General features: G+C 43.0%; 1 protein-coding gene across 8 annotated transcripts in view; it reads right to left on the bottom strand.

The window, feature by feature from the left end:
* The window catches only part of CHD7 (chromodomain helicase DNA binding protein 7), a 509,619-nt gene that overhangs the window by 67,109 nt on the left and 415,411 nt on the right, over positions 1-27,099 (bottom strand). For all 8 annotated transcript variants that reach the window (XM_029591355.1, XM_029591364.1, XM_029591363.1 and 5 more), the window contains 13 exons: positions 26,817-27,027; positions 25,342-25,537; positions 24,604-24,771; positions 23,310-23,489; positions 14,608-14,718; positions 14,303-14,508; positions 12,944-13,143; positions 11,986-12,145; positions 10,393-10,482; positions 9,684-9,787; positions 5,972-6,101; positions 5,691-5,763; positions 5,449-5,506 (listed from right to left, as the gene is read on the bottom strand). In XM_029591355.1, the coding sequence (XP_029447215.1) occupies positions 5,449-5,506; positions 5,691-5,763; positions 5,972-6,101; positions 9,684-9,787; positions 10,393-10,482; positions 11,986-12,145; positions 12,944-13,143; positions 14,303-14,508; positions 14,608-14,718; positions 23,310-23,489; positions 24,604-24,771; positions 25,342-25,537; positions 26,817-27,027 (1,887 nt within the window). The remainder of the gene's footprint in view (positions 1-5,448; positions 5,507-5,690; positions 5,764-5,971; positions 6,102-9,683; positions 9,788-10,392; positions 10,483-11,985; positions 12,146-12,943; positions 13,144-14,302; positions 14,509-14,607; positions 14,719-23,309; positions 23,490-24,603; positions 24,772-25,341; positions 25,538-26,816; positions 27,028-27,099) is intronic.

The following is a 27,099-nucleotide window of genomic DNA, read 5'->3' as shown; positions in this document are numbered from 1 at the left end:
TTAGCCATTGTGCATGGGTGACATCTGATGGAGAAGACGAGGCCCAATTCAGTAAAGCCTTTACTGAGCATGTGCGAGGGTTTCCTCATGTGCATGCTGCCTCATAAGCCCTTCAGTCTCTTCAACAGCTTAAGCATCCTACTTTTTACAGATAACTGTTTACAGATAAATAAATTTACTTTTTCTGTCAACAATCAAAGATGAACTATTATGTGTGGGGAGTTCCAAGTTGAGGGTTGCACTACCAAAGCACTTAGACAATGTGACATCACCTGGTGGAGCGTGGACAGACTGCAGAACTGTTTGCCCAAAGTTACTATCTCCACAGGACATGTTGTCTAGACAGTAGTGGGAAGTAAAGTTGTGACCATATGACCAAGTAGCAAGCTTTGCAAATATCTTCAATAGAAATGGCCCTGAGATGAACCATGGCTCTCATTTGCTTTGACAGAGTCTTTAATCTGTAAGCCAGTTAGCACATAACCGTGCACAATACAGTCCCTCTAGCCCAGAGTGTGGTTAATTCTGGTCCTCAAGAGCCACAAACAGGCCTGATTTTTAGGATATCCATCCTGAATATGCATGAGATAGATTTGAATACATTGGAAGCAGTGCATTCAAATCTTATGCATACTCATGTGAATATTCTGAAACCAGGCCTGTTTGAATCTTGAGGATCAAAGTTGGCCACCCCTGTGTTAGCCAACTGGACAGTGTGGCAACTTCTATTCCTGATTCATTGGGATGAAAGATCATGAACAGTTGAGAAATTTGACCGTGAGGTTGAGTCCTTGCTAGGTAACACACCAGGGTTCTCTTGCAGTTCAAGGAATGATAAACCCATTCTCCTTTTTGTACTTGAGGTCTTGGAAAAAAATGTAGCTAGCACAATAGCTTAACATAGAACACAGACATCACTTTTGGCAGGAACTTCAAGTCCACCAAATTGAAAGGAGGTTTCATGAGTTGAGCTAGAACCACACTGAGGTCTACTGACCAGAGGTTTGGGCTGCCACAGACCTTTCATGAATTTCAATACTAATGGAGGAAAACAGGAGCCTCTTTCACTTGGTGGTGATACGCCAAAATAGCATGGAGATGAAATTTTAAGAAAGAAGTGTTCAGGCGGGAGGATAAGAGGTAGCATATGTACTGAAACAAGTCTTTTGGGCCACAGGAGAAGGGATCCAGTTGACTGGACCTATACCAAGAAGAAAGCTTCTTCTATTTGAACCTCTAGGATCTTCTGATTGAAGGTTTTCTTTTTTTTTTTTTTTTAACCTGAAAAAACATTATTTATTTGAAAAACAATATTTCCTGGCTTTTATAGGACTTAATTAAGGCAAATAGAAGTGTCTTCTCCTTAAATGAACGGAATAAAGGGAAAAACAAACAACATACCATGAAACTTATGCATGATTGAAGGTTTTCTTTCTGAAATCAGAATATCCTCCACCTCTCTTGGAAGAAGCAAAAGAGGTGAAGGTAGATGTTCTACATCCAAGCTGTGATGGCAGGTTCATATTCCTCCCTCCTGTGTGATAAAAGTTCATATGCCTCCCTCCTGTGTGATAAAAGTAGGATGCATCCAAAGGAAATTCTGATTGAATTGACAGAGGAGACATGGGACCCATGCTTGTTGTGGCCAGACTAGTATACAAGAATGATCCTTGCTTGTCCTAAACGACCTTCTGGACTGTCCTGGCAATTAGATAATTAGCAGGTATGCATAAAGTAGATGTATTCACCAGTATAGCACAACAGTGTTGGGAGCTAATCTGAAGCTGCTCAGATGGGGAAGGGGTGTGTCTGAAAGAAGGCCATTATAAGAGAAACATGGATGCCTGTAGCCAAGAGATTGGCAAGTGCCCTCCGATAGGATCTGAATGGCTGCATGTTCTCCTTAATTTGGGTGACTTGTTTCTCTTTATCCCCAAAAATGTCACTGGAACAGGGGATGTCAGCCAATATTTTATGAACATCTTGCAGGTTGCTTGCTCTCAAGCCAGGCCATCTGGCGAACCCCAATGGTCATTGCCAAAGATCTAGTTGCAATGTCTAACGACTCAAACAGACCGGATAAGATGCCTCTTGCATACTTTGGCATCCAACAGAACCTGGTGATAATCCTCCTGCTCCAGAACCAGGGACTGCACGAGGGGGGGGGGGTGTCCAGCTTACCACATGCAATCAAGTCAGTACTGAACCATGCAAAACCAATGTGCTGCAATGAGCTTTGGAAGGCTTTCCTTCCCAAAATTATCCAGCAACCTGGGGTCTTTACCCTAGGCTTTATTGGAGAAAATTCAGATCTTCAAGGCCTGCTTTAGAGCAGATTCCACCATCAATGACTGGTAAAGCAGTTGTACCACTCCAAAACTGGGCACCTACTGAAACCAATACTTGAGATCGAGCTTTCTGGCTACTGGAGGACAGGTGGCTCGATTATCCCATATTCTCATTTGCAGGTCCCACAGATTATGATGTACTGAAACAGCTGCTGGTTCAGATGGGTTTTCCGGAATATAAAATAGGCTGAAAACCTCTATGAGTGGGTCTATGTGTCCCACTGAATGATAACCCCTCATGGCCTTACCCAGCTTGTCGAGAAATCTGGAGTAGAAGAGATCTTCTGGTGGGGAAGAATGCTCCAGCAGTTCAGGTAATGGGTCAGAATGAATTCCCATAGATACCTCCAAGCTGAAAGTTGGCACAACACTAATCCAAGTCCTCGATGAAGAAGATGGCTATCAAGGCAGATCCTCTGCCATCTTAGAAGGAAAAACTCTTGGGAAAGATTCATGTAGGTCATGCCCCGCACTTCATCCACTGAATGTTGGCTAGATTCCTCAATAGTAAAACTTTCTGAGCTAGAGAGATGAGTCCATTTGGTGCCATCCGTTGACTTCACCCACATATCATGGCTAATTCAGCTCTGTTTGATGACTGATAATGCCACTTCAACTTCTTATACTAAGATTCCGATGACATCTTGCTCCTTGATGAGGAGTGGCTTTGCTGCCCAGCTTTGGACTCTTCTTTGCTATTGCCTTCCTTAATGCCACCATCTTCCGTATGTGATGTTGTGCGCCCAGTTTGGGAGCGGGCTGGGGTGACATCAAACTACAGCTATAACAGTTGAAAGTGTCATGGTCCGGGCCCAGGCTGCAACAGACCTCATGATGGACACCTGTGCCTTTGAATTTAGACCTTGAAGCTACTGACCACAAGATTCTTGGCCTTAGCCTTTTCCATACTCATTTTTCCCTTCCTTTTAGAGAGAACTTATGTTCTGCTTGAGGGGCTTCTGAGATAGGCGCAAAAACTTAGAGAATCTATGAGTAAAGGGTGGCACAAGGCCAAAAGTTGAAAAAAAAATCTGAGATAAGAGACTGGGACACATTCTTGCAACAGCTCAGACTAAGAAAGACTGAAGAGCTCGCTAGGCACCCCACACACAGGAACTTCTGTGCATGCTCAGTAGTCTTTACTGTGTTCTGAGAGCCACGTTGGAGCCGTTAGATGGTCACCCGTGTGTAATGGTTAATTTATAGATACTTATCAATGGAGAACATTGGTTTGTGTGTGTTAATAGTTTGTTTTAAAAAAATATGAGCGTAAATTAACACACACAAGTTATGTCCTGCAAAGAGCAGGTGTAACTTTGTGCACACACATCTGTATATGTCATTTTGGTTAATTTTTAAAAGCAGATTTATGCATGTAGGCTTGCTTTGAAAACTGGTGTAATTTAGGAACTTTTTGCCAGCTTCCTCATGCGGACTATTTGAAAATTACCCTTCCTATCGGGCCGATACAGTACAGTGCGCTCCGATGGAGCGCACTGTTAACCCGCCATTGGACGAGCATTTTCAATGCGCTAGCGTTACCCCTTATTCAGTAAGGGGCCGAAAACGCGTGTCCAATCCCCCGAACCTAATAGCGCCCTCAACATGCAAATGCATGTTGTTGGCCCTATTAGGTATTCCCACGCGAATCAGAAAACAAAATGTGGGCACCGGGAAAGTAAAAACTGTTTTTCTGTGCACCCTCCGACTTAATATCATGGCGATATAAAGTCGGAGGTCCTGAAGGGTAAAAAAAGTAAAAAAAAAAAAAAATTTGAAGTCGGCCCACGGCTGTCGGGTCGAAAACTGGATGCTCAATTTTGCCGGCGTCCGGTTTCCAAGCCCGTGGCTGTCAGCGGGCTCGAGAACGGACGCCAGCAAAATTGAGCATCGGCTGTCAAACCCGCTGACAGCCACCGCTCCGGTCCAAAAGGAGGCGCTAGGGACGTGCTACTGTCCCTAGCGCCTCCTTTTGCCTGTTTTTACTGCTGGGCTTCATTTAAATCAGAATCGGGCGCACAGGAGAGCTCTCCCGCTTTTTTACTGTATCGGCCCATATGTTCTGCTCATCATGGACCACTGATACTAATAACACATGCTTATGTTGCACTAATTTATTTTTAAATTGCTGGATCTATCCTTGCTTCTGTAGGGACTGCACCCCCCTTGGCCAGTCAGTTCAAGGAACAGCCTTACCAAAACAATGCTTTTTGTTAGAGGATACAAATGGCTGTTAAAAATAACTCAGACTTGCCCTTTTGATTTGTTTAATTCTTGAAGAGATCGTTTGTTTTAAGTTTCAAAAGCTCCACCTCCTTAGCCTTTTCCCATGGTTATGAATGGGTATAAATTCAGGGCACTACTGATCCTCATCTTAACAGCATGCAGATATCAAATACATGTAAAGCGTAAAGACATCACATGCCATTTGAAAGGAGAGAGGGATGTCACTAAAAAAAAAAAAAAAAAGCCATAGAATTGTGGGCATTAATAAAAAAGTGTGCTTATTTCACTCCAGATAAAGAAAAAAATAATTCAAAAATACATATTGGGACCAAAAGAAGACACAATGTAGCCAGGACTATTGCTTTCAAGGTATAACCAGATAACTCACTATACAACATTTTTAAGCAAAAACATGTATGCGGTTATATTGCATTAGTATTTTAAAATATACTTAAAAGAAGCAACAATACATGCAATTGATCAATGCATTGCTAATGGCATTATGCAAACATGATGAAATACTGAATGTCTCTAGTACTACTGCATCTTTTTCTGGATTATACTCAAAGTTTAAAACTGTTGCATCAAGAAAGAGCAGAGTCTTATGTACCACTGTCAACACAAGCAATCATCACAGCACTGCCCCAAATAATCAATAGGGAATGCATCAACATTGCACAAACCCCACCCTCATCCTTTGAGTGATGCTTGCACCCCCATCTGTTACCCAGAACTTCATTATTCACACCCAGCTTATTATGTCGTTCAAGAAGAACTGTAGCTAACTCACACAATACCCCCCATGTACCTCAATGCTCACAAAGCAAAGCCAACCTCCCTAGCCTCACCTCTCTCCACCTCCCAAAAACCTTACCTGAGATGTCCACTTCCATTGCTTCTTCTTTATCTTCTAGTGGTGAGTTTGCAAATTCCTTCAGAGAAAAACATTTTAGCATTATGTTTTATCTTAAAGCAAAATTATTGTGAAGCTTGCAAGCAAAGTCACAAACTAACTCAGGTACAGGTCTACATATTTCAAAATTTCTTGAAATATGCTGAGTAGCTGTCATTCACAAAACAATGCACATATGCTGTAAACCACAAAAAACACCTTACATCAATTTCATCTTTAAATGGGATTCTGGTTGGTTTATATTCTGGATCCTCATCTTCCCGGTCAAATTCTCCCCTATGAAATTGCAGTTACAAAAATTAATCATAAAGCCAACCATGCTAGAATCACACACAAATAATGAAATGACTTTTTTTAAAAGATATTTTCTATTTTAATGTGTAATTTTACAATGTTAACATGTTTTAATATATGTAGTGTTCGCCGCTTAGCATGTGCCATAAGCATAATAAAAATATTCAAATAAATATACCCAATATCTTACCCATCACCACCATCTGCTAACATATCTGTTCCCCTCTGCTCAGCTGCTATAGCCTTAGCATCAGGCATACCAACCCTCTCTAGAAAGCACAAGGTAGGGTCAGCTCTGATAGAATTGTATTTTTCATAACCTGAAAAAAGAAATAAAAAGCACACCCCAGTTATGAACAGATGGTGTATATACAAGATATACATATTGCAGAAAAGGATATACTACATTTTCAACAGGGATAGGAAAACTCTCTTCTTCAAACACATCAGACAAACAATGAGAAACCTCAGATTTAAAGGCTTAACATGCCTGAAATATTTTGCTCTCATGTTATCTTGGCAGGTTTTCCCTAAAGTAGATGTATTATTAAATTTTTGTTTTCTGTAATGTATTGGTTCTCAACCCAGTCCTTGCCTGGCCAGTCGCTTTCCACAATGTCAATGCATGAAATATCTGCATACGTTGGAGGGAGGCAGTGCAGTCATGGAGGTCCATATTCAGTCACTGTTCAGATAGCAAACTTAGGGGGTCATTTATCAAAGTGCTATATGGCGTTTTTGCATATGTTAAGCACCATAACACATGCGAAAGCACCATAACGCATGGTGCGATGCAAATGAGAGAAATAGGAGGAGTTTGGGGCGGGATTTGTGGCCAAGTGGGCTGGGCTCACAGTTCTGCGAAGCCATAATTGTACGGCTTTAACGCGGATTTCAACTACACCCCCGTGGTTGTAGAAGGGCCCTGACAGCTAGGCTGGCTCTCCAGGAGCTTCCCCCCAGTGGTTGTATGTAGGAAATACAATTCTGGCACTTATCGCAAAGTGCGAAAAAGTTATCGCAATTTGCGCTTAGCGCTTCGCATAGGTATTAGCGCAAATTGCGATAAACTGTCTATTACCATAAAACACGCCCCTTTTCCTATCACATGCGATATTTAGTGCATTTTGATAAATCCAGGCCTTAGTTGGCTAACTTTGGAGATATATTCAATAGTGTAATTGCACTACTAAATATAGCCAGTTATCTTAAAGCTAGCCAGATAACTTATCTGGCTAACATAACTCCTCCCTGAAATGCCCTTCAGTTATCTGGCTAAATTTTAGCTGGATAATAAGATATCCGGCTAACATTTAGCCAGATAAGGACCCAAATATGCATTTAACTGTATAACCTCTGAGTTATCTGTCTAAAGGCCTCTTAATATGGACCTCATTATGAATATACTGAAAGCCAGACTGCTTGGACAGATTTCAAGGACCAGGTTGACAGCCACTGCTGCAGTGGATTATTTAATTTTAATAAATTCTTTCATAACCCAACTGAAGCTGTTTTGTAGCCTACACCAGAAGCTATGGGAAGAATTCCCTAATCCAGATCCTTGAGGGCAACAGATGGGTCTGGTTTTCAGGATTAAACACATATGCAAAAGTGGTTTCTTAGACAAGTATGCAAATTTATCCAATAAATATTCATAGTAGATATCCTGAAAACATAAGCAGCAGATAAGACAGATGGAGCAGTTATGGTCAACTATCCCACCAACTGCTGAAAAGAGGAAAGTTAGGTCCTGAACACAGCAAATGGATGCTATCCAAGCTCATCTCATGTGCCTCCGAGCTAGCTGCACACAACACTGCAGGAGTATTTTTAAAACCTTGCAGGCTAGCTATACTGATCTCGTGCATTGCAGAATCAGTAGAGCCAGGAAAGCTTCTCCACTAATTTTAGAAATACTTGAGGAGTTATCATAACAGGAGATACAGGCCTGGAGGACCCTTTTCTTGTCAGTCTCTGAAAAGGGAGAAGCGGCCAAGAACTTGGGGAGGGGGGGGGAGTTGACAGAGGTGGTCAGAACTGAAACTTGGTGACAGAGGACAGACTCATCCCGGGTGCCAGCAATTCAGGCAAATGTATCTGTACTGGCTGGCATGTGGCACCATATGAGTATATTTAAAATTCAAGGATATACTGTGCTGATCGTGTGCATTGTGAGATTAGCGCAGCTGGCTTGCAAGTTCTGAATATGCCTGTGGCAACCTGCTGGCATTTTAGAGCAGTCAACCAGCAGGGCACACAGTTGGAATAGTCAATGTGCCAATAGTCTTCCCACAGTTAAGCCTCAAGCGACACCTATGTCTGAAAACCAAAGTGGTTTGTGGTTCTCGAGAACCAACACTGCACACTTCTGCCCTAGCCGCTCACTTGCAAAAATGCCATGCAGCAATGATGCAACATTAGCATTCTGCTTATCCAACACCTGGAGTGCTTGGATACAAAGTTTACCATGTTCTGGGATTGCACTGTATTTCTTCACATACAAAACACAAAATGTAAGTGGCTCATTATTATGAAGGTGCCTTCTCCAAAAGCAAAACTGCAGAAACCCCTCTTCAAAAGTTCAGCATAGCCATATGGAGACCTGACACTAATTACTCATAAGGACTCCTCTAAATACAGTATGCATGGTAGCATTGTAGAAATGTTAAGTAGTACTAACCTATAGACAAACCTAGCAAATAGTTTGACAAGAAAATCATGACCAACTTTCAGTCTTACTAGAAAAAGTCAATTTAAAAACGGCAAAAAGTACCATCATCCCTTTCACAATCCACTAGAGATAATTACCAGAGATTTCCAGAATAGCCTCAGCTTTAATTGCCACATGGAAGAATTAAAGTCAGCCTCTTAATGATCTCCTTTATGACCTCTAATGTTTCTCTGCATCCAGCCCCCACCGCCCACTTCAGCACTTTTTATCAAACATCAACCCTGCCCAGTGCCTGTTAAACCCCCTACCCCACTAATATATATGAGTTATATACAAGGCCATCAAACTTGTCTTATTATATTTAGGATGATGCATGTCAGTAAGATGACACCATTTCCCCCCTATGGTTTTCAAACTGCTGTTTGCTTTTTTACTGCCCAAGGTGACTAGATAGAAAATGGCAGATCCCAACAGTGCATTGCAGGAAAATGATTTTTTTTTTTCTAGATCAGGCACAACTCAACTGAGCCCATGTAAAGCAGAACTGCCTGTACATAGGCAGAACAGCACAATTCAATTAGGATTTGTACTACAACACACTGCTCCTAACCGCTGTAGAGCCTCAAGCCAAACTGTAATCATGAAAGGTTTTATAAGCCATCATTCTCCCCTTTAGTCAGGCCGGGCTACTGAGAATACCTCTGCGACCTCCGGAGAATTGGGATTATAATCAGGAATCGCTCACTGTATATATCATGCCAGCTCTGCATCCCCAGCCTTTCAAAGTTAACAAGGCTGCATCCCACTCAAGGGAGCCGAGAGTTCTCAGGGCTGACATTTGTGAAATATTGCTTGGAACAAAGCCCAGGAGGCACTTGTACAGATTAATAGCAGAGGTTAAGCCCACCATCCACTTTGACACTGGTTGGCAGAGAGTTAGCAAGTGAAGCAGCACTGGAAGCAAAGTTTATGGAGATCTATAGTGCTACTTGGCTATTATTAAAACAAAATATGGTTGTGTTTTATTTACAGCCATGGAAAAAAAATATTTTCTTCCCAAATGTTCAGCAAACATGTAAAAACAGCATCTGATATTCACAGCTCATGTTCACTCTAGCACAGCGAAGCTAACGCCAATAGTTCCTTCTGCCATCTCAGTATATAACCAGGCACCCAGATCCAAGCACAAAGTCACACAACAGATCTGTTCTCACACTGAGATGTCACATACCATGTTTGAAGATGCCAATTAAAAGGGATTTATCAGCTTTCCTGTCCCACCAGTCTGTAGGAACCTCTGCATGGAAAGGCTCAGGTATCCATATATCCACCTCACTGTGGAGACAAATGTGTTAGAGCCATATAAAAAAAAAAAAAAAAGCCCACAGGCACAGTATGCAGGCAACCTACCCCCAGTGTCTCCTTTACATTTCTGGGACATAGAAAGGGAAGGAAAAGGGAAAACAATGTTTTGGGGGACATAGAGGGGAGTAGGGGCAGGAAATTGTATGTTCTGTATGTTTAAGCACTCTTTCTTTTATAAATTATCACTATAACGATGCCTTAAATTTCTAAATCAAAATGCGGAAAACAGTGGCATTATATCTGAAAACATTTTTTCACCAGCAGAAATACTGATCACGTCTATGTACACCGAGTTGCACTTACATCTTTCAAAATAAGTTCTTAAAATGTTATTGGCCAATTTAGCAAATACTAACATTTGAAAAAGAAACATGCACACGAAAGAGAAAAGAACAATTTGACACCACCAATTCTGACGACTAATCTTACACTAAACACACTGTCAACCATACCTCTACTCGCAAACCAGTTCACAGAAGAGCAAGAGAGGAACTGAAAGATTGTAACATTCTTTTAAGGGCTGCAGGTTACAGCGCTCCCAATGATTAGGGAGAGAATCCCACATTTTCACTAACCTCAAGTCAGCACCATCTAAGATTTTGTCTGCCTGGTCCCCTATGACTTCTTGTCTTAGGTAATACAGCATGCGGACACGCAGCAGGACCCTGAAGAGGTAAGACCAGGGGTGGGAGGGGAAAAAAAAAAAAAAAAAGAGGGTGAAAAAAGAAGTTCTTAACTTCAGGACTGTTTGCCAACAGTGGCTTTTGGCAGCTGCTGCTGTTCATCCATCATCCTGCCAAGGCTGATTAGCCATGCTGTATGGTAGGCTTGAAGCGTGACAGATGGTGGCACATAATCACCTCTGTGTGGTGCTTTCTGCTGGCTTCCAACAGGCCTGCCTGGCAACCGCTTCCACTGCACAGAGAGAACCCAGGCTCAGCCCAGCCCCAGCGTGTTTCATTTAGTCCTACCTAGCGCAGCTTGTGAAGTTCAGACACGTACCACACCACTGCCTCTGAAGTATTGAAGCAAGTTTGTAAACAACTGAGCAGATGGCTTTCAGTAACTGTTCTGCTTCATTATCTCATAAAATTTCCTCAGCTGCTGCCTTAATACCATTTTTGGAAGCACATCAGAAGTTGTAAGAATAAACGAGATATAAAACCTGGTTTTACTACCTCGCAATAAACCCTCAATACGGAATGTCCAGAGTGGGGGGGGGGGGTTCTTTTGCCCCAGATTACACAAAACTTTTTTGCTTCCAAGAAGAAAACCCCAAGTCCTTCTCTTCCTAAGGGACTTGTACTTATTTGCTCCCCGACTGACACCAACTGTGAATATGTATTTGTTTTAAGCAGCAAGCAAATTAGAGTTTTCAAAAGACAATAGGAAGAATATTCACCATGTCAATCTTAGGTACCCTGCATGATTCCAGATGCTCCTTGGACTATTTCACATCCAGAAGAGGCAACTAATAAACACCACCAATGTCTGACGTACAGGGAGAGCATTCTGGACAGACTGTGATCCAGGAATATTCATATCACAGTGAGAACAATACCCCTCCAAATTCCTAGCGACAGGGCGAATGGCTTGAGGTTACACAGCGAAATGGCACTCCCAAGACTCTTCTACAATGTACGCTTGCTACCCTGTACCATACAGTGAGAGCTGCCTTTTGTGCATCCCTTGCAGCTTTGCCCCTCTGTCCTTACTCAAACAGTGGCCACTTTGGGCCTGCAATCCTGCTGGGGCTGAAAAGACGCTATAGTATACTTGCTGTTATGCCAAATGAGAGAGAAGACACAGGCTTTGGAGCAACGATTACAGGTGATGTAAGTGCTGAAGTTTCTGATCATAAATACAAAGTTACTAACAATAGTAAGTTGGGAATCCCTTCTGATTCTCTTTGAAAGGGGTGGGGCTACTAGGGGGGCAAAAGGAGAACTGGAATCATTACATCTCACAAAAAAAGTATTAATGTTTCTAATTCTAAGTATACCACCTGGAGTATTTTCTTAATCCCAATTAAAATGCTTCTTGGCATGTATCACTTCAGACACTGTGGTAGCATTCCATTTCCAATGTACAAAATTGCTCAAACCAACACAATCAGGGCAACAGGACAACAAATAATCCGTTAGCCCCTGAATATGCAAAGCACTTACTTGTTACAGTGATGTTTGAGGTGCTTCTTGTAGCTGTCCTCCTGGAGCAAAGTGTCTGGATTACAGCTCGTTAGCCAGTCTGCATGCTGCAGCATAGGCTGGGCACTCTGGGTTTTCACTTTCTTTCCTTTCCTTCCCCGGGGCACTGGAGCAGAAAGACCTGCCAGCACAGAAAGGCAAAAGTTTTAAAAAATCATTTTCAGAACCCATGTGCTACAGGATAAATCTGACTTTCATGCTGCATGCATCTTTCTTCCTCACACTACATTTGCCTTGATACTAGTGAACAGTTCTGCTGTCCATGACATCTGTCTGTAATATCTGGGTGATCACATGGTCAAGCTCAATATTTCACCTGTTAGTCATGTAGAATTGTAATTATTCTCTTTTTCTATAAAATAAGGTGCACAAAGCCTCCATGCAAAAATCACAACATTATTACTGTTTTAAAACAGTGTCATGGAAGCCTTATATATTTGAGATTCAGAACAATGATCATCTCCCAACCAGAATTCTCAATGGCTTTCCCCTACTTCCTCTCATGCTTCTCATTGCTTTCATCCTATCACCCAACTTCCTTTTGTTAGCAAAAACCACCTCCTCTTTCCCACATCCTAGCCCTTTTTAAACTGCTGATCCTCCTCTCCCTTTTCAAGTTCCTTTTAAAACCTTTCCTTTCCTCCCATGCTCTTGACTAACTTTTATCTCCTATAACAGTAGATCTGAATTCTGTTCCTCATGCCTACCACACAGGCCCAAATATGTGGACTATGGATCATGGTATTGTGTGTACTGCGGGCCTGTTTTTGTGTTTTTCAGTCTTCGTGATCCTCAGTTTTGGAGAGTAGAATGCATATGTTTCAGCACAGTAAGTGGCATATGCACCACTACAACTGGAGTAGATTCTCTTCAGCTCCCACTGGCTACTCTGTACTGCTATGCGTGTGACTAGCTCTACCTGAGTGGTTAAGCAAGGCCCGTGTCTGCCCATCTTCAGTCGGTGTGATGAGATCCCAGATGAAGCGTTTGATATTCTCATCCCCTTTGTAATGGTTCAGACAATAGACCAAGATGGTACGGCAGATGGTTTCCACATCCTGTTCTGTCAGTTGCCGTTTGAAGCGCCCATGTGACAGGATGTCTGTCCAGCGACCCCAGCTGACAAGACAAGCATTAATGGAGTTTAAGATAAGATCCCTACCTTAATCCAATTACCCAGCTCCCCATCCCTCTCCAAATGTCTTACCACCAAGCTTATGGCGCGATTCAGTATTTAAATGAGGCCCGGTGGTAGAAACAGGCAAAGGGAGGCACTAGGGCACTAGCGCGTCCCTAGCGCCTCCTTTTGGCCTGGAGCAGCGGCTGTCAGCGGGTTTGACAGCCGACGCTCAATTTTGCGGTGTCGGTTCTCGAGCCTGCTGACAGCCACGGACTCGGAAACCAGACGCCGGCAAAATTGAGCGTCCGGTTTTTAACCTGACAGCCGCGGCCCGACTTCAATTTTTAAAAAAAAAAAATTTTTTTATCCTTCGGGACCTCCAACTTAATATCGCCATGATATTAAGGTCGGAGGGTGCACAGAAAAGCAGTATTTTACTTCGATGCCCACTAATTTCTGAAAGCAAAATGTGCGGCTTGGCTGCACATTTTGTTTTCTGAATCGTGCGGGAATACCTAATAGGGCCGTCAACATGCATTTGCATGTTGAGGGCTCTATTAGGTTCGGCGGGTTGGACACGCGTTTTCGGCCCCTTACTGAATAAGGGGTAAGGGAGAACGTGCGTCCAATGGCCCGGGAGTTTAAGATTAAGATCCCTACCTTAATCCAATTACCCAGCTCCCCATCCCTCTCCAAATGTCTTACCACCAAGCTTAGTAACAATCTAAACAGTTACCAAAACTACCAAATTGGATGCCTCTGCTCTTCAGGGAGACACTGCACTAGTTTTGGCATATTGACACTCCTTCCTTATGAATTTTAGTACATGTAGTGCCAATTTCAAATGGAATAAAATGCAGAACTATAAACATAATACATTAGGATGTAGCATCCAAACCCAGGCATGGCCAAAATTCTATGCCCAGAGACCTAGTTAGCTCTGAAGGGACAGACATCCATAAATCTCGTATTACCATATTACATACATGTAGTAAGTCCTCTTAGAATCCCCACCATCTGATGCCAATTGTCTGAATACATCAGTCCTGCTTAAACAAAGTGTCTATAATATCCACTACCAGATCCTTCTTACAGCAAGTGATCTACAAAAAAGTCATTAAAAAACACTCATATCAAAAATGGAATTTCTCTACTCACCCATAAACCAACAGGTTTTTTTCAACTCTAAAGCACTCGCTCCTTGCATAGCCCTGTGATTTATCCTGTGGGCGACGTGGCTTGATACTTGGTTTTTCCTCAGAGTCGCTTTCCAAGTCAGAAAACTCCATTAGCTCATCCTCTTTCACAGCACTGTAGAGCCTGGTTTGCTTTCTTACCCGTGGCGTGTCAATAACCAGGTTATTCTGAGTAAGATAATGAAATGATTCAAAGCTCTGCTGTGGGTAAAATACATGCCACCCACCTACTCTATGAAAATAAGGGCCTTTTAACACTGTCCTTACCCTTCCATTTAAAGCATCAATATCCAGCTCTGCTTTCTTAGCCCACTTTTGCCAGAAATTGGGGTCATCCAGGGAAATGTCAGTTCTGTTCCCAGAAGAAACAAAGCTGGCCTGGTAAACAGGAAAATACAAAACAGCCATTCATATTTTTCTCTCTCTACTATATGCCATTATGATATAGATACTCATCCTTTGTTTTCAAAGTATACATATACACATATGACAATAAAATAGGCATAACAGAGAAAGGAGGAAGTTCAGAGGTGGCAATAAGATTGAAATGCGGCAGGGAGAAATGTGTGGAGAGGGACAAGGAAAAAAACAAATATTAAACAAATACTTCAGTTCAATGTTCACTAAAGATGACCTTAGGGGATTGCTGTTGATTGGCAAGTGTGAACAGGTGTGGGGTAGATAGAAACAGAGAAACATAGAAATGACGGCAGAAGACGACCAAACGGCCCATCCAGTCTGCCCAGCAAGTTTCACACTTTTTTTTTCCCCTCATACTTATCTGTTACTCTTGGCTCTTAGTAACCTTTTGGTTCTATTTCCCTTCCACCCCCACTATTAATGTAGAGAGCAGTGTTGGAAATGCATCTAAGTGAAATATCTAGCTTAATTAGTTAGGGGTAGTAACCGCAGCAATAAGCAAGCTACACCCATGCTTATTTGTTTACCCAGACTATGTAATTCAGTCCTTGTTAGTTGTTGTCTGTATATAGATCCACTTTTCTTCATTCCCCCTGCCGTTGAAGCAGAGAGCTATGCTGGATATGCATTGAAAGTGAAGTATCAGGTTTATTTGGTTTGGGGTAGTAACCGCCGTAACAAGCAAGCTACTCCCCACTTTTTTGTGAATGCAAATCCTTTTTTCCACATTTCCTCTTGCCGTTGAAGCTTAGAGCAATGTTGGAGTCACATTAACTGTGTGTATGTTTATTGAATAAGGGCATTATCTCCAGGTAGTGGCAGTCAGTCCCGCGAGCCACCCACTCTTCATTCATGTCCTCTAGACTTTATGGATCCACAGTGTTTATCCCACGCCCCTTTGAAGTCCTTCACAGTTCTGGTCTTCACCACTTCCTCCGGAAGGGCATTCCAGGCATCCACCACCTTCTCTGTGAAGAAATACTTCCTGACATTGGTTCTGAGTCTTCCTCCCTGGAGCTTCAAATCGTGACCCCTGGTTCTGCTGATTTTTTTCCCAACGGAAAAGGTTTGTCGTTGTCTTTGGATCATTAAAACCTTTCAAGTATCTGAAAGTCTGTATCATATCACCTCTGCTCCTCCTTTCCTCCAGGGTGTACATATTTAGATTCTTCAGTCTCTCCTCATAAGTCATTCGATGAAGACCCTCCACCTTTTTGGTCGCCCTTCTCTGGACCGCCTCCATCTTGTCTCTGTCTCTTTGGAGATACCATTCCATATACAGAAGACAGTGTTTGGGGGAACTAGCAAAACTGAAAATGGACATGAGGTCAGATGAGATACATCCCAGAATATAAAAGGAGCTCAGAGAGGTGCTGGCAATTCTGCTGAAGGATGAATTCAATAGATCCCTTGAGATGGGAGAGGTGCTGGAGGATTAGAGAAGAGTATTTGTGGTCCCGGTTCATAAAAATGGTGGTGGTGGGAAAATTAATGGAGAGTCTGCTGAAGGAAAGGTGTGAACTATCTACAATCTAGCAAGTTATAAGATCCGAGATAACATGGTTTTACCAAAGGAAGGTCATAAACTAATTTGATTTTTTTTTAATTTGTTGATTAGAGAATTAGATCAAGAGTGGATCCTTGATGTGGTTCACTCTGATTTCAGCACAACTTCTGATATGGTCCTGCATAGAAGGCTCATGAATAAAAAGAGCAGCCTGGGAGTGGGTCTCAAGGTGGTGGAATGGATTAAAAACTGGTTGACTGACAGAGGATAGTAGTAAACGGAACTCACTCTGAGGACAGAAGGGTGATTAGAGGATTGCCTCAGGGATCAGTTTTGAGCCAGGTTCTGTGCAATATCTTTATGAACGATATTGAGTGGGGGGTTTAGAAGGAAAAGTTTATTTTTGAGGACACAAAGATCTGTATCAGTGGACATCCCTAAACGAATAGAGAGAATAAAAAGTGATCTAAGAAAGCATGAGGAGTGACTGAAGGTCTAGCAGCTAGGATTCAATGTGAAGAAATACAGAGTTATGCATCTGGGGTACAGAAATCCAAAGGAGCTATACGTGATATGGGGGAGGGGGGAGTAAGCGAAAGACTGACAAGCACCGAGGCCTCAGGGAGATGGTGTCCGATGATCTAAAGGCAGTGAAGCAAAACAATGGGACAAAGCAGTGTTTAGGACCAGAGGGATGCTAGGCTGCACAGAGGCATAACCAGCAGGAAAAAGGTGGTGATAATTCTCCTATACAGGTCACTAGTGAGGCCTCATCTAGAGTACTGTGTTCATTTCTGGAGGCTATATCTCAAAAAAGATAATAGGTTAGAATTGGTCCACAGACATGAAACCAAAATGTTGTGGGGTCTGCACCAAAAGACATGTAAAACTGGAGGACCTAAATATATATATGCTAGAGGAGAGAATAGAGATGGGGGGAATATGATACAGACTTTTAAATGTCTGAAAGGTACTAATAATGCACAGGAATCAAACCTGTTTCTAGTTCTACAGGTTCCATGAAAGGAACCTGTAGAACTAGAAATCATGATATGAAGCTCCAAGGGGGCAGACTCAGGAACAATGTCAGGAAATATTTTTTCTCAAAATATGGTGGATACCTGGAGTTCCTCCACCTCGGAAGACGTGAAGAAGACAAAAACGGTAATAGAATTCAAATGGGCATGGGTAAATGCAGGAGATCCCTATGCCTACAAGTAATGGAAATAAAGAAAACATTTCTGCCTGGAGGTAACCTGCATGGAATAGCAGTTACATCCCTAAACACTTTGCTGGTCAAACTTGATGGTCCTTTTTGACCTTTTTGATGACTTGCTGTAATTATGTAACATTTCTCTTTTGGTTATTATTACACTGCAGAATGTATTTAATGTTATCCACAATCTAATGCAGGAAACAGGAAACACAGCTTAAAGGAAACCAGTTACAAACATTTAAACAATGCTTTAAAAGAAAGTATTTTGTGGCCTGTGCTTGCATGTCCATGCCTTTGATACTTCTCTTTACAAAGGGGATGCAACTTATAACACTGCAGTTCTTTAAAATATACCATTCAGACACTAAAAACAAACATACAAAAACATGAAATTGGCAACCATGAACAAAATTCCTATAGAAACAAAAGATGCATCAATCTCAAGAATTTAATGAAGGAAATAAAATATTGTCTATTTTAACTCCATGCTCTAAGTTGCTTTGTGTTAAATGTTTAAATCTGCTTCCCATTATGCTGCATTATGTTTCTGAGTACTTCATACCATATTGTGCCAAAGGAAAATTAGTTTCTTACCGGATAATTTTCGTTCCTGTAGTATCACGGATCAGTCCAGACTCCTGTGTTTGACCCCCCCTCTAGCGGATGGAGACAGAGCAGTTACCATAATGCTCCGCCTATAAACAGAATGGTACCACCTACAGTCCGGCAGTATTAATGTCAAAGCAGAATATCTCATCAAAACCTCTTGAACTATGTACAAAAACCCTTTAACAAGAAAAAGAAATAATTGGTCCACTTAACCCTCCTGAGAACAGAACCTGTAGAACCACTTGAGGACCGTCAATCGCAATTTCTTCAGACCTAAAAATAAATTACATAATAACAGAGCGGACTCTCCCTTACTTCCATGCCTCTGACGGGCGGAACCCTGGACTGATCCGTGGTACTACAGGAACGAAAATCATCAGGTAAGAAACTAATTTTCCTTTCCCTGCACGTACCCGGATCAGTCCAGATTCCTGGGATGTACCAGAGCTACCTTACCTGGGATGGGATCCGGTGAGGCCCGCTCAAAGCACACCTTCTCCAAAACCACCGGAACCTGGTGCTTGGACATCTAGTCTGTAATGCCTCGCAAACGTATGCAAGGATTTCCACGTAGCTGCCCTGCAAATCTCCTGTGGAGAACCATCTGGCACTCCGCCCAAGACACCGCATGCGAACGAGTAGAGTGAGCCCTTAGACCAACAGGAAGAGATCTACCACGAAGCAGATAGGCCGAGCTAATAGCCTCCTTCAGCCAGCGAGCTATGAGTCTTGGAGGCCATATGACCATGCTTGGAGCCACTCCACAGCACAAAAAGATGGTCCGTCATCCGAAACTCATTCGTAACCTCCAGATAATGGAGCAATGCTGTGCGAACATCCAGTTTCCGCAAGTCTCTAGATAAGGGATCCGAACGAACTAACTCCGCGAAAGCCGGCTGCTCCACTGATTGGTTGATATGAAAAGAAGAAACCACTTTCGATAGAAAAGAATTCAGTCTGTAATGAAACCCCCGACTCCGAAATTCGCAAAAAAGGTTCTCTACAGGAAAGAGCCTGGAGTTCCGACACTACGAGCCGATGTGATGGCCACCAGAAAGATTACCTTCAAGGTAAGATCTTTCAGAGTTGACCATTTCAAAGGCTCAGAGGGTGCAGAGCATAGAGCTGTAAGGACTAAATTCAGACTCTAAGATGGATAAGGATGTCTCAGAGGAGAACGCAAGTGCTTTGCTCTCCGTAGGAAAATGTGCCATATCCGGATGTGCCTCTAACGCTACGCCTTGTACAGAGCCACGCAAACAACCAAGAGCCACCACCTGAACTCTGAGGGAACTGCAAGACAAGCCCTTGAACAGATTCGCTTGAAGAAAACATAGAATATCCGACACAAAGGCCTGGCTAGGAGCTACCTCTCAGTCCAGACACCAAGACTCAAAAAAATCCTCCATACACTAACATACACTAGGTTGGTGGATGTCTTACGCAATCACAGGAGCGTAGCCATTACTTTGCAACTTAACCGTTGCCTTTCAAAAGCCATGCCACTAGACAGAAGCGAACGACTCCTACCAAACAAATGGGCCCTTGATTCAGTAGGTCTGGAAGATCTAGAAACCGCAGCGGTCCACAAACCATGGACACCTCGGCCACTCTGGGGCTACCAGGATGACCTCCGTAGGACGGATCTTTATTCGCCAGAGCACTTTGCTGATCAATGGCCAAGGCATGAAGACGTACAGCAGAGTGCGGAGACACCAAAAAAACTTTTTTTTTTTTTTTTTTTTTTTTTTTTTTGACTGCGGACACCGCCGCGGACACCTCAGGGACTCGAAGAAGGTTCAAAGTGTCCTCTGGTAGAGGATATAGCTCATTCATAGTATTAGTAAACTTTCATCCCAAATCAAGGATGATCTCCTCTCTGAACAGCAAGTCCGTGATGGCCACAAAAATGAATAGGAAAAAAGGAGTAGTAGGACCCCTCAGGCCGGCAGGAAAATATCTTCCTCAGCGTGTCTCTTGCGGCAGCTCTAAAAGAGCTCAAAATGGCACCCGGTCCCATGCTCAGCGGGAACGTAGCGAGAGAGGAAGGCCGTGATGCCCCAGCCCCTGTCTGAACCTTGCAAGCGCCCCACCGAACATTCTTCTGCCCAGCGGAGGATCCCTCCCCCCTGGGGAGGCACGAAAAGCAGAGGCCGACCCCTTACAGACGTGATGTGCGACCCGCCGAGCTTTTTGGCATCGGGCAAGCAGGCAAAGTCATTCAGAGAGCGACTCAAAACAGCGGCGAAAATGACGGCAAAAGACACAGCCTTGACAACAGGAAAAAACAAACAGCGTTCGCCAAAAATCCCCGACTTTTCATTTGTTTTTCTCTCTCTCAAAACAAAACTTGCCCATCAGCCGTCCAGAGATCCTGCTCCAACTGGGGGAGTAAGCTGGGCTCCCTGGTATCACCACAGAGCTGCTAGGAGGTTGTAATAGGGTCCTCGACCGTGGGTTGCAGCTGCCTCACACACCAGGGGGGATGGTCCCCTCAGGACCTCACACCCCCCTGGGAGGCTGAAGAACTCTGCATCGGATCTCTGGTGCTCTTACTTTTATCTTTCTTTTTTTTTTTGTAAAAACAAAGAATAAATGCAAAGGACAAAGTCCCTAAGACTAATTCCTCTCTTTTTTTTTTTTTTTGGAAACAGATGAACCCGGTAACAGATGAACCTTGTTCTCCCCTAGAGACTGGATCATATCCTCACCATCCTTCATAATGTGCTTTATAAAAACTCCTCTTGGCTCAAGGAAATGCCCCACTTCTGCACCACCAATCGTCCTTCCAGATCCTCCCTTGCAGGTACCTTGCACCCCCCCCCCCCCCTCTTAAAATTGCTCACCTTACCTCCACCAGAGAAAGGGCTTTCACCATTGCGGGCCCTACCCTTTGGAATTCACTTCCCACCCATCTACGTCTTGAGCCCTGCTTTCTCACCTTCAAAAAAGGCATCAAGACCTGGCTGTTCAGACAGGCCTACCCTGATGCAAACCATACCTAGCTACTCCCCCCACCATCCTAGCCACCCAGAAACATGCCTAGTACATATAGCTGTACTCCTCTTTCCCTGATTCTACCCTTTTTTGATGTAATATGATGCAATATAATGAAATACTGTAAATAAGCTTTTCAATCTGCCGTTTTTCTACTGTTATAGTTGTTTTTCACTCTATTCTCTCTTTTCCGCCCTTCTTTCTCCTTCCCCCTCCCTGTGTCGATCGACTCTCCTGTTCTCGCCTGCTCCAGCCCCCCTGTCTCCCTGTTCATTTCAATTCCTCCTTCTCAGAGTTAATTGTAAACCGGCGTGATGTGTCTTACGACCGTCGGTATATTAAAAAGCTAATAAATAAATAAATAAATAAATAAATAAATAAATTGGTCCTTGCCAAAAAGCAACTTTCCTTTAAAAGGAAGGGATCCCAGCTGCGCCTTGGAGGATACATCCACCGACCAGTTTCTTAACCATAGGAGTCTACGGGTTGAGACTGCCAATACCATGGATCTCGCAGACGTCCGCAGCTGATCGTGAAAGGCATCAGCGCAGTATGCCATGGACGCCTCCAAACGGCCAGCCTGGGCAGCTTCCTCATCTGAGAAACCAGTGTTTGCTTGTAACTGCTGAACCCAGCGGAGGCCCGCCCATAATGCAAAGTTGCTGCAGATAGCAGCCCTAACTCCCAATGCTGAAACCTCAAATATCCTCTTAAGCTGCTTCAATTTCCTGTCCTGCAGGTCTTTGAGTGCTGCCGCCCCAGTAACCGGGATCGTGGTCTTCTTGGTGATTGCGGACACCGCTGCGTCCACCTTGGGCATTCGTAGCAGGTCCAAAGCGTTCTCCGGCAGAGGACAGAGCTTCTCCATGGCCTTACTCACCTTCAAGTCAAGATCTGGGGTATCCCATTCCTGGAACAGTAAGTCTGTAGCCGAGAAATGAAAAGGAAATGCGGTTGCAGGGCCCCTCAGACCCACAAGACAGGATCCATAGCCCCCAGTTTGGATTCTTCTGGTGGACCCTCAATGCCCAGCTCAGCTAGAATAGAAGGAATAAGAGGCCCCAACACCTCTTTCCTAAAGAGGCGGGCCACATTAGGGTCATCTCCATCCGCAACATGCGAACCCCTCGCTGAGCCTTGCTGCTGTAAATCTGGGTCCACATCCACCCCCTGAATGTCCGGATCCACTGGGTCTGTATTCTGCCCAGAAGTATCAGTATCCGACTGAGGCAGCCCAGTACGGAGAGGGCGCTTAGGTTTGGATGGTGCCGAACCACCCTTAGACCCAGATTGCTTCTTAGCACGAGGTTTGGACTGCAGCGAGGCTAATTTTCCTCCAGCTTGTAGCTTTCCAGACTTCCTTGCCTTAAAAGGCTTATGGAGTAACAATACAAACTCTGAAGAAAAGGAGGAAGGGGAGGAGTCAGTAGCCCCCTCAGGGCCATCCTCCGTCGCAGGAGAATTAGGCTGGAAATGTTCCCTTTTTCCTGGAAACCTTGGCTGAGGAGAAAGAGGAGGCGGTAAAAACCCCTCCCCCATAGCAGCCTGAGAAGCAGATCTAAATGTCTGCAAAAATGGCCACTGTTCCCGTGCTGAGCGTTATTGGATCAGCCCGAGCCTGACCAGAAACAGATGATCGTGAAGGAACTTGGGCAGACTTAGTTTTAGTGATTTTCTGCACTTTCACGGCACCAGAGGCTCCCCCCCCCCAGTAGACACGCTGAGCAGAGGCCATCCCAGGATAGATGCGCATGAGCTGAGCCACACGCACGACCCAAAGGAGACCACGGCATCTGGAGAGAAGAAAAACTATACAGAAAAAAACAAGAATAGCAAATTCAGACACCCCCACACCAAAAACATGCCGAAACAGGAAGGAGAGAGAGAGCGAGCAGTCGTCGAAAGCTGACAGGAAAGTTAAAGATTTTTTTTTTTTTTTTTAAACTTCACCACACAGACCAGACTGTAGGTTTTGCCCCTGAACCATCTGCTGGAGACAGAGTAATACTGCCGGACTGTAGGTGGCACCATTCTATTTATAGGCGGAGCGTTGTTGGTAACTGCTCTGTCTCCATCTGCTGGGGGGGGGGGTCAAACCCAGGAGTCTGGACTGATCCTGGTACGTACAGGGAACACAGATTGCAATCAAACGTGCAAGAGGTTATGCTAACATTCAACTGCTTTATGATGTGCTCGACAGAAATACAAATTGGTGGTCACCTTAGCAAAAGTTGAGCCTTTCCCTTCAGACTCTATGGTAATTGTGTGAGTACGCCTTAGAAGAATTTGATCTATATCCTCCTCACAGAATTTAGACCCTTCATCTTCTTCATCCATAAGAGCACCATAGGCTCCTTTTCGTAGAAGATCTTCTATTTCTTTCTTGGAAAGTTGCTGTACCTATAAAATGAAGGAGAAAGAGGAGAAGGAAAAAGATATAAAATTATCAGCTATTAAAGATATCAATTGTGGGGATTAACTAATGTCAACCAAACACTATTTTAATAGCCAAAATATAAATTGGAGAAAGGACAATACTGGTTTTGTGGAAGGGGGGGGGGTTGGTTTTTTTTGGGGGAGGGGGGGGAAGCATGGGGGATAAAAAGGAGGAATTAGTTGCATTTATTTTGAACAAGTTTTTCAGACTATTATGCTTTCCTTTCAGTAATCATGGTTTTGCAACAAATTGTCACAGTCCAAACCTATTGCTACTTTTCCTGACTTTGTAGCTAAAGGACAAACCAGCTGATAGACCATACCTTTTTTTTTTTTTTTCAAATGTATTTATACCTACCTAACTGAAGTATCAACTAACAGTGTACTGCTGAGAAAGAATAATTGTCATACTAAACATTCTGGGGGACGGATTTTCTCTATAACCATTGTTTTCTGTAAGTACTGCAGGAACATACTTGAACAGAGCTATCACATATAGCTTACTTAGACCACAATCAGATATTCTTTCGATATGCTTTTCTAATACAAAAATGAAACAAGTCATGTTATAAACTACTTTAAATCATAAAAAGCTTTAACTAAAAACAAAGAAACCTACCATCTTAAAATTCATCTGCTCAAATACAAAATGTATATATGGCCATACAGCAAAACAATGTTTAGCACAAAAAAAAAAAAGTGAATGAGCTGGCCAAGAGTGACTGCATCAGGAATTTTCAGAACCAACTGTATAAAATGTTTGCATTGGGCTTCATGGAGTCACATCAAGAAAATCACCCACTCAAACTCACTGAGACTTCTGCAAGATTCAAGTAACTTAGCTTCAAATGAAGCTTAAACCCCCCAAGTCATTTCTTTTTTATGGATCACAGAACCTACAGTGCTAAAACTACTTGATACATCTTTAGTCCATCCAGAATTAAGGGGGGGGGGGGGGAGTGGTGGAGGCAGCTGGATTTTTTTTTTCCTACAGCAATAGTTATGTCTCGGGGAAACCTGATGTTACAGGGCAGGCAGAAGTTTAAGAAAAACACAGCATGTACTTTTCTAGTCTCACCCCATTTGTAGCATTCTCTCTTCCGCTCATGGACTGCAGCACAGCTTTATCCAGTCCAAGCTTCAGACTGGCCTTGTCGAACATTTCCCTTTCATAAGAATTCCTGGTTATTAACCTGTAGATTTTAACGGCTTTGCTCTGTCCTATTCTATGACATCGAGCTTGAGCCTAGATCAAACAAAACAGATATCTTAACTGTAAAAAATAATACACAAAAAAGTCACCCGGGTAGAAAATCTATCTTATTTTTATTTATTTATTTTAAGTTTTTCTATACCGGCATTCGCGATAAATATCGCATCATGTCGGTTTACAATTAACAAGTGGATAGGGAACAAAATCAAAAAATAACATTTAGTAATAAATAATAATAATAATAGTAGTAAAAAACATAAAACAAGCGAAGGCTAAGGAATGCAGTTACAATAAAACAAGGGAATAAAGTAACTTAACTCCTGCAGCTGGGAAATGAAGTGGCGTTTTAGCCTGCAGTATTAATTCACAATCCATTATGGTCACATTAATAAAACATACAGCAACATCAGCCACAAAGATACTTTTCAAAATTATCTATCAGTAAGTCAAGTCCTAGTATTTAGGATGATGGAACAGTGCAACTGAAACAAAAAGTTGTTCTCAAATATTCTCAGAACAATAGTTTAGCATAACAGCAGCTAATGAAGGAAGAGAAAAAAAAAACAAAAAAAAGAGTCAGAAAGGCCTGCTGGAAAGGTTTACCTGAAGGTCATTTTGGGGGTTCCAGTCTGAATCAAAGATAATGCAGGTATCAGCAGCAGTGAGATTAATGCCCAAGCCTCCTGCCCTTGTACACAGCAGGAAGACAAATCTATCGGAATCCGGTCTGGAGAACCTGTCAATAGCTGCCTGACGAAGATTGCCTCTTACTCTGCCATCAATTCGTTCATATGGGTACCTAGAATGAATGACCATGACAACAGACATGACCATCACCTTGCAAGATAAATGTCACTCACCATTTCACAAGTTTCCTACCAATTATTTTACTCTTTCCAAAAGCATGCCTTAGCAGACTGGGATCATCCAGTGGCACATCAGCACAACATAAGCAACTGCAAAACATCAGTGCCTGGTCTTGAATCTGTCATTTGCACACTCCGCAGAGCTGAATTCCTTTTACCTTCATATGGAAATTAGCCTCCCCGTTTTTTGTTTTTTTAATAAAGATTAGCTGGGAAAAAATTGCAGAGACAGTATTCCTGTTCTGGACAGTCCTCCATTCCGGCATGCTACCTTCCACCAGGAAAACAAATACACACACATATACTGTGCTTCTCCCTCCTTCAAGGTGTGAAATTTCCAATTGCCAGCTTGCCAACTGTGACAAATTTCATTTTGGCAAATGACTTGTTGGTAGGCTGCATTTCCTCAAATGCTACTGCTTTTGCTTGCTCCCTCTGCCTACTGGTCATCAGCAGAGCGCTCACAACCAAATAAGACCATGGGAGAAGGTAGGAGCCGCAGTGGGACATGTTTCCTTCCTCTCTGTCCTGCAGCCCATTCCTGCTATGATTTTGGCTCGGCAGTCAGCTGCAGTGTAAAAGCAAAGAAACAGAGGGGCAGAAAAAGGCAGTGTGTGTCTGTTCAAAGGTGAGAAAGAAGTGAGCATGCAAGAGACAAAGCAAAGGGATGAAGGGGAAAAAAATATTCATGCGAGTAGAATTGGGGACATGGATCTGGGATTCTGTGCCATTATGGAGAGCATAAACGGGAAAAGGAGCACTAGAAGACTGAGGTAGGTAAGAAGCTACATGGGAAGGAAGAGGAATTTAGTGATTGGGAGGGAAAGCAGGAAGTGCAAACGATATGCCAGAAAACATTTGCACACAGGTAGGCATCACAGAAAGGAGGATTCTTGTCCTGTTTCCTTCACCTCTGTGACATCTACCTGTACATAAAAACTTCTGGCACATCATATTCCCAGAAAACACTGTTTAATACATGCTTCCTTTCCCTTCTCTTACATATAGATTAAGAGGCCTAAATGGCATCCTTTCATAACAAATAAAAATGTTTCCTCTTATTGCATTAGTCTAATATGTAAAGATGAGAAACCTCAATTCATGACAAACATCAATTACAAGTTAAACACTGCAAACAGCAAAAGCGCATCATTAGGATTTAAAACCCCAAGCTGGCATTTTCTCATTGTTTCAGTATATTGTTTTCCTCACCTTCTTTGAATGAGGTAGTCTTCCAATATATCCAAACACCGCACCATCTGGGAGAAGATAAGCACCCTGTGGCCACCAGCCTTCAGTTTGGGCAGCAGCTTGTCAATCAGCACGAGCTTGCCAGCAGCCTGGATCATCGCCTGAAGCTGAAAGTCTGGAGGATCTGCGTTGTGTGTTTCTTTGAACTCTTCCAAAATTTTCTCTTCAGCACCTGCAGAGATTGGACAGGCTTCAGGCGAGCACAGAAAATTTTTTTTTTTTTTTTTTACACAACACAATGGAA

This window comes from Rhinatrema bivittatum, chromosome 2 (assembly GCF_901001135.1).
Source record: "Rhinatrema bivittatum chromosome 2, aRhiBiv1.1, whole genome shotgun sequence".
Classification (NCBI taxonomy): Eukaryota; Metazoa; Chordata; class Amphibia; order Gymnophiona; family Rhinatrematidae; genus Rhinatrema; species Rhinatrema bivittatum.
The sequence above is the reverse complement of the archived record's forward strand: the minus strand, read 5'-3'. Positions and strand labels throughout refer to the sequence as shown.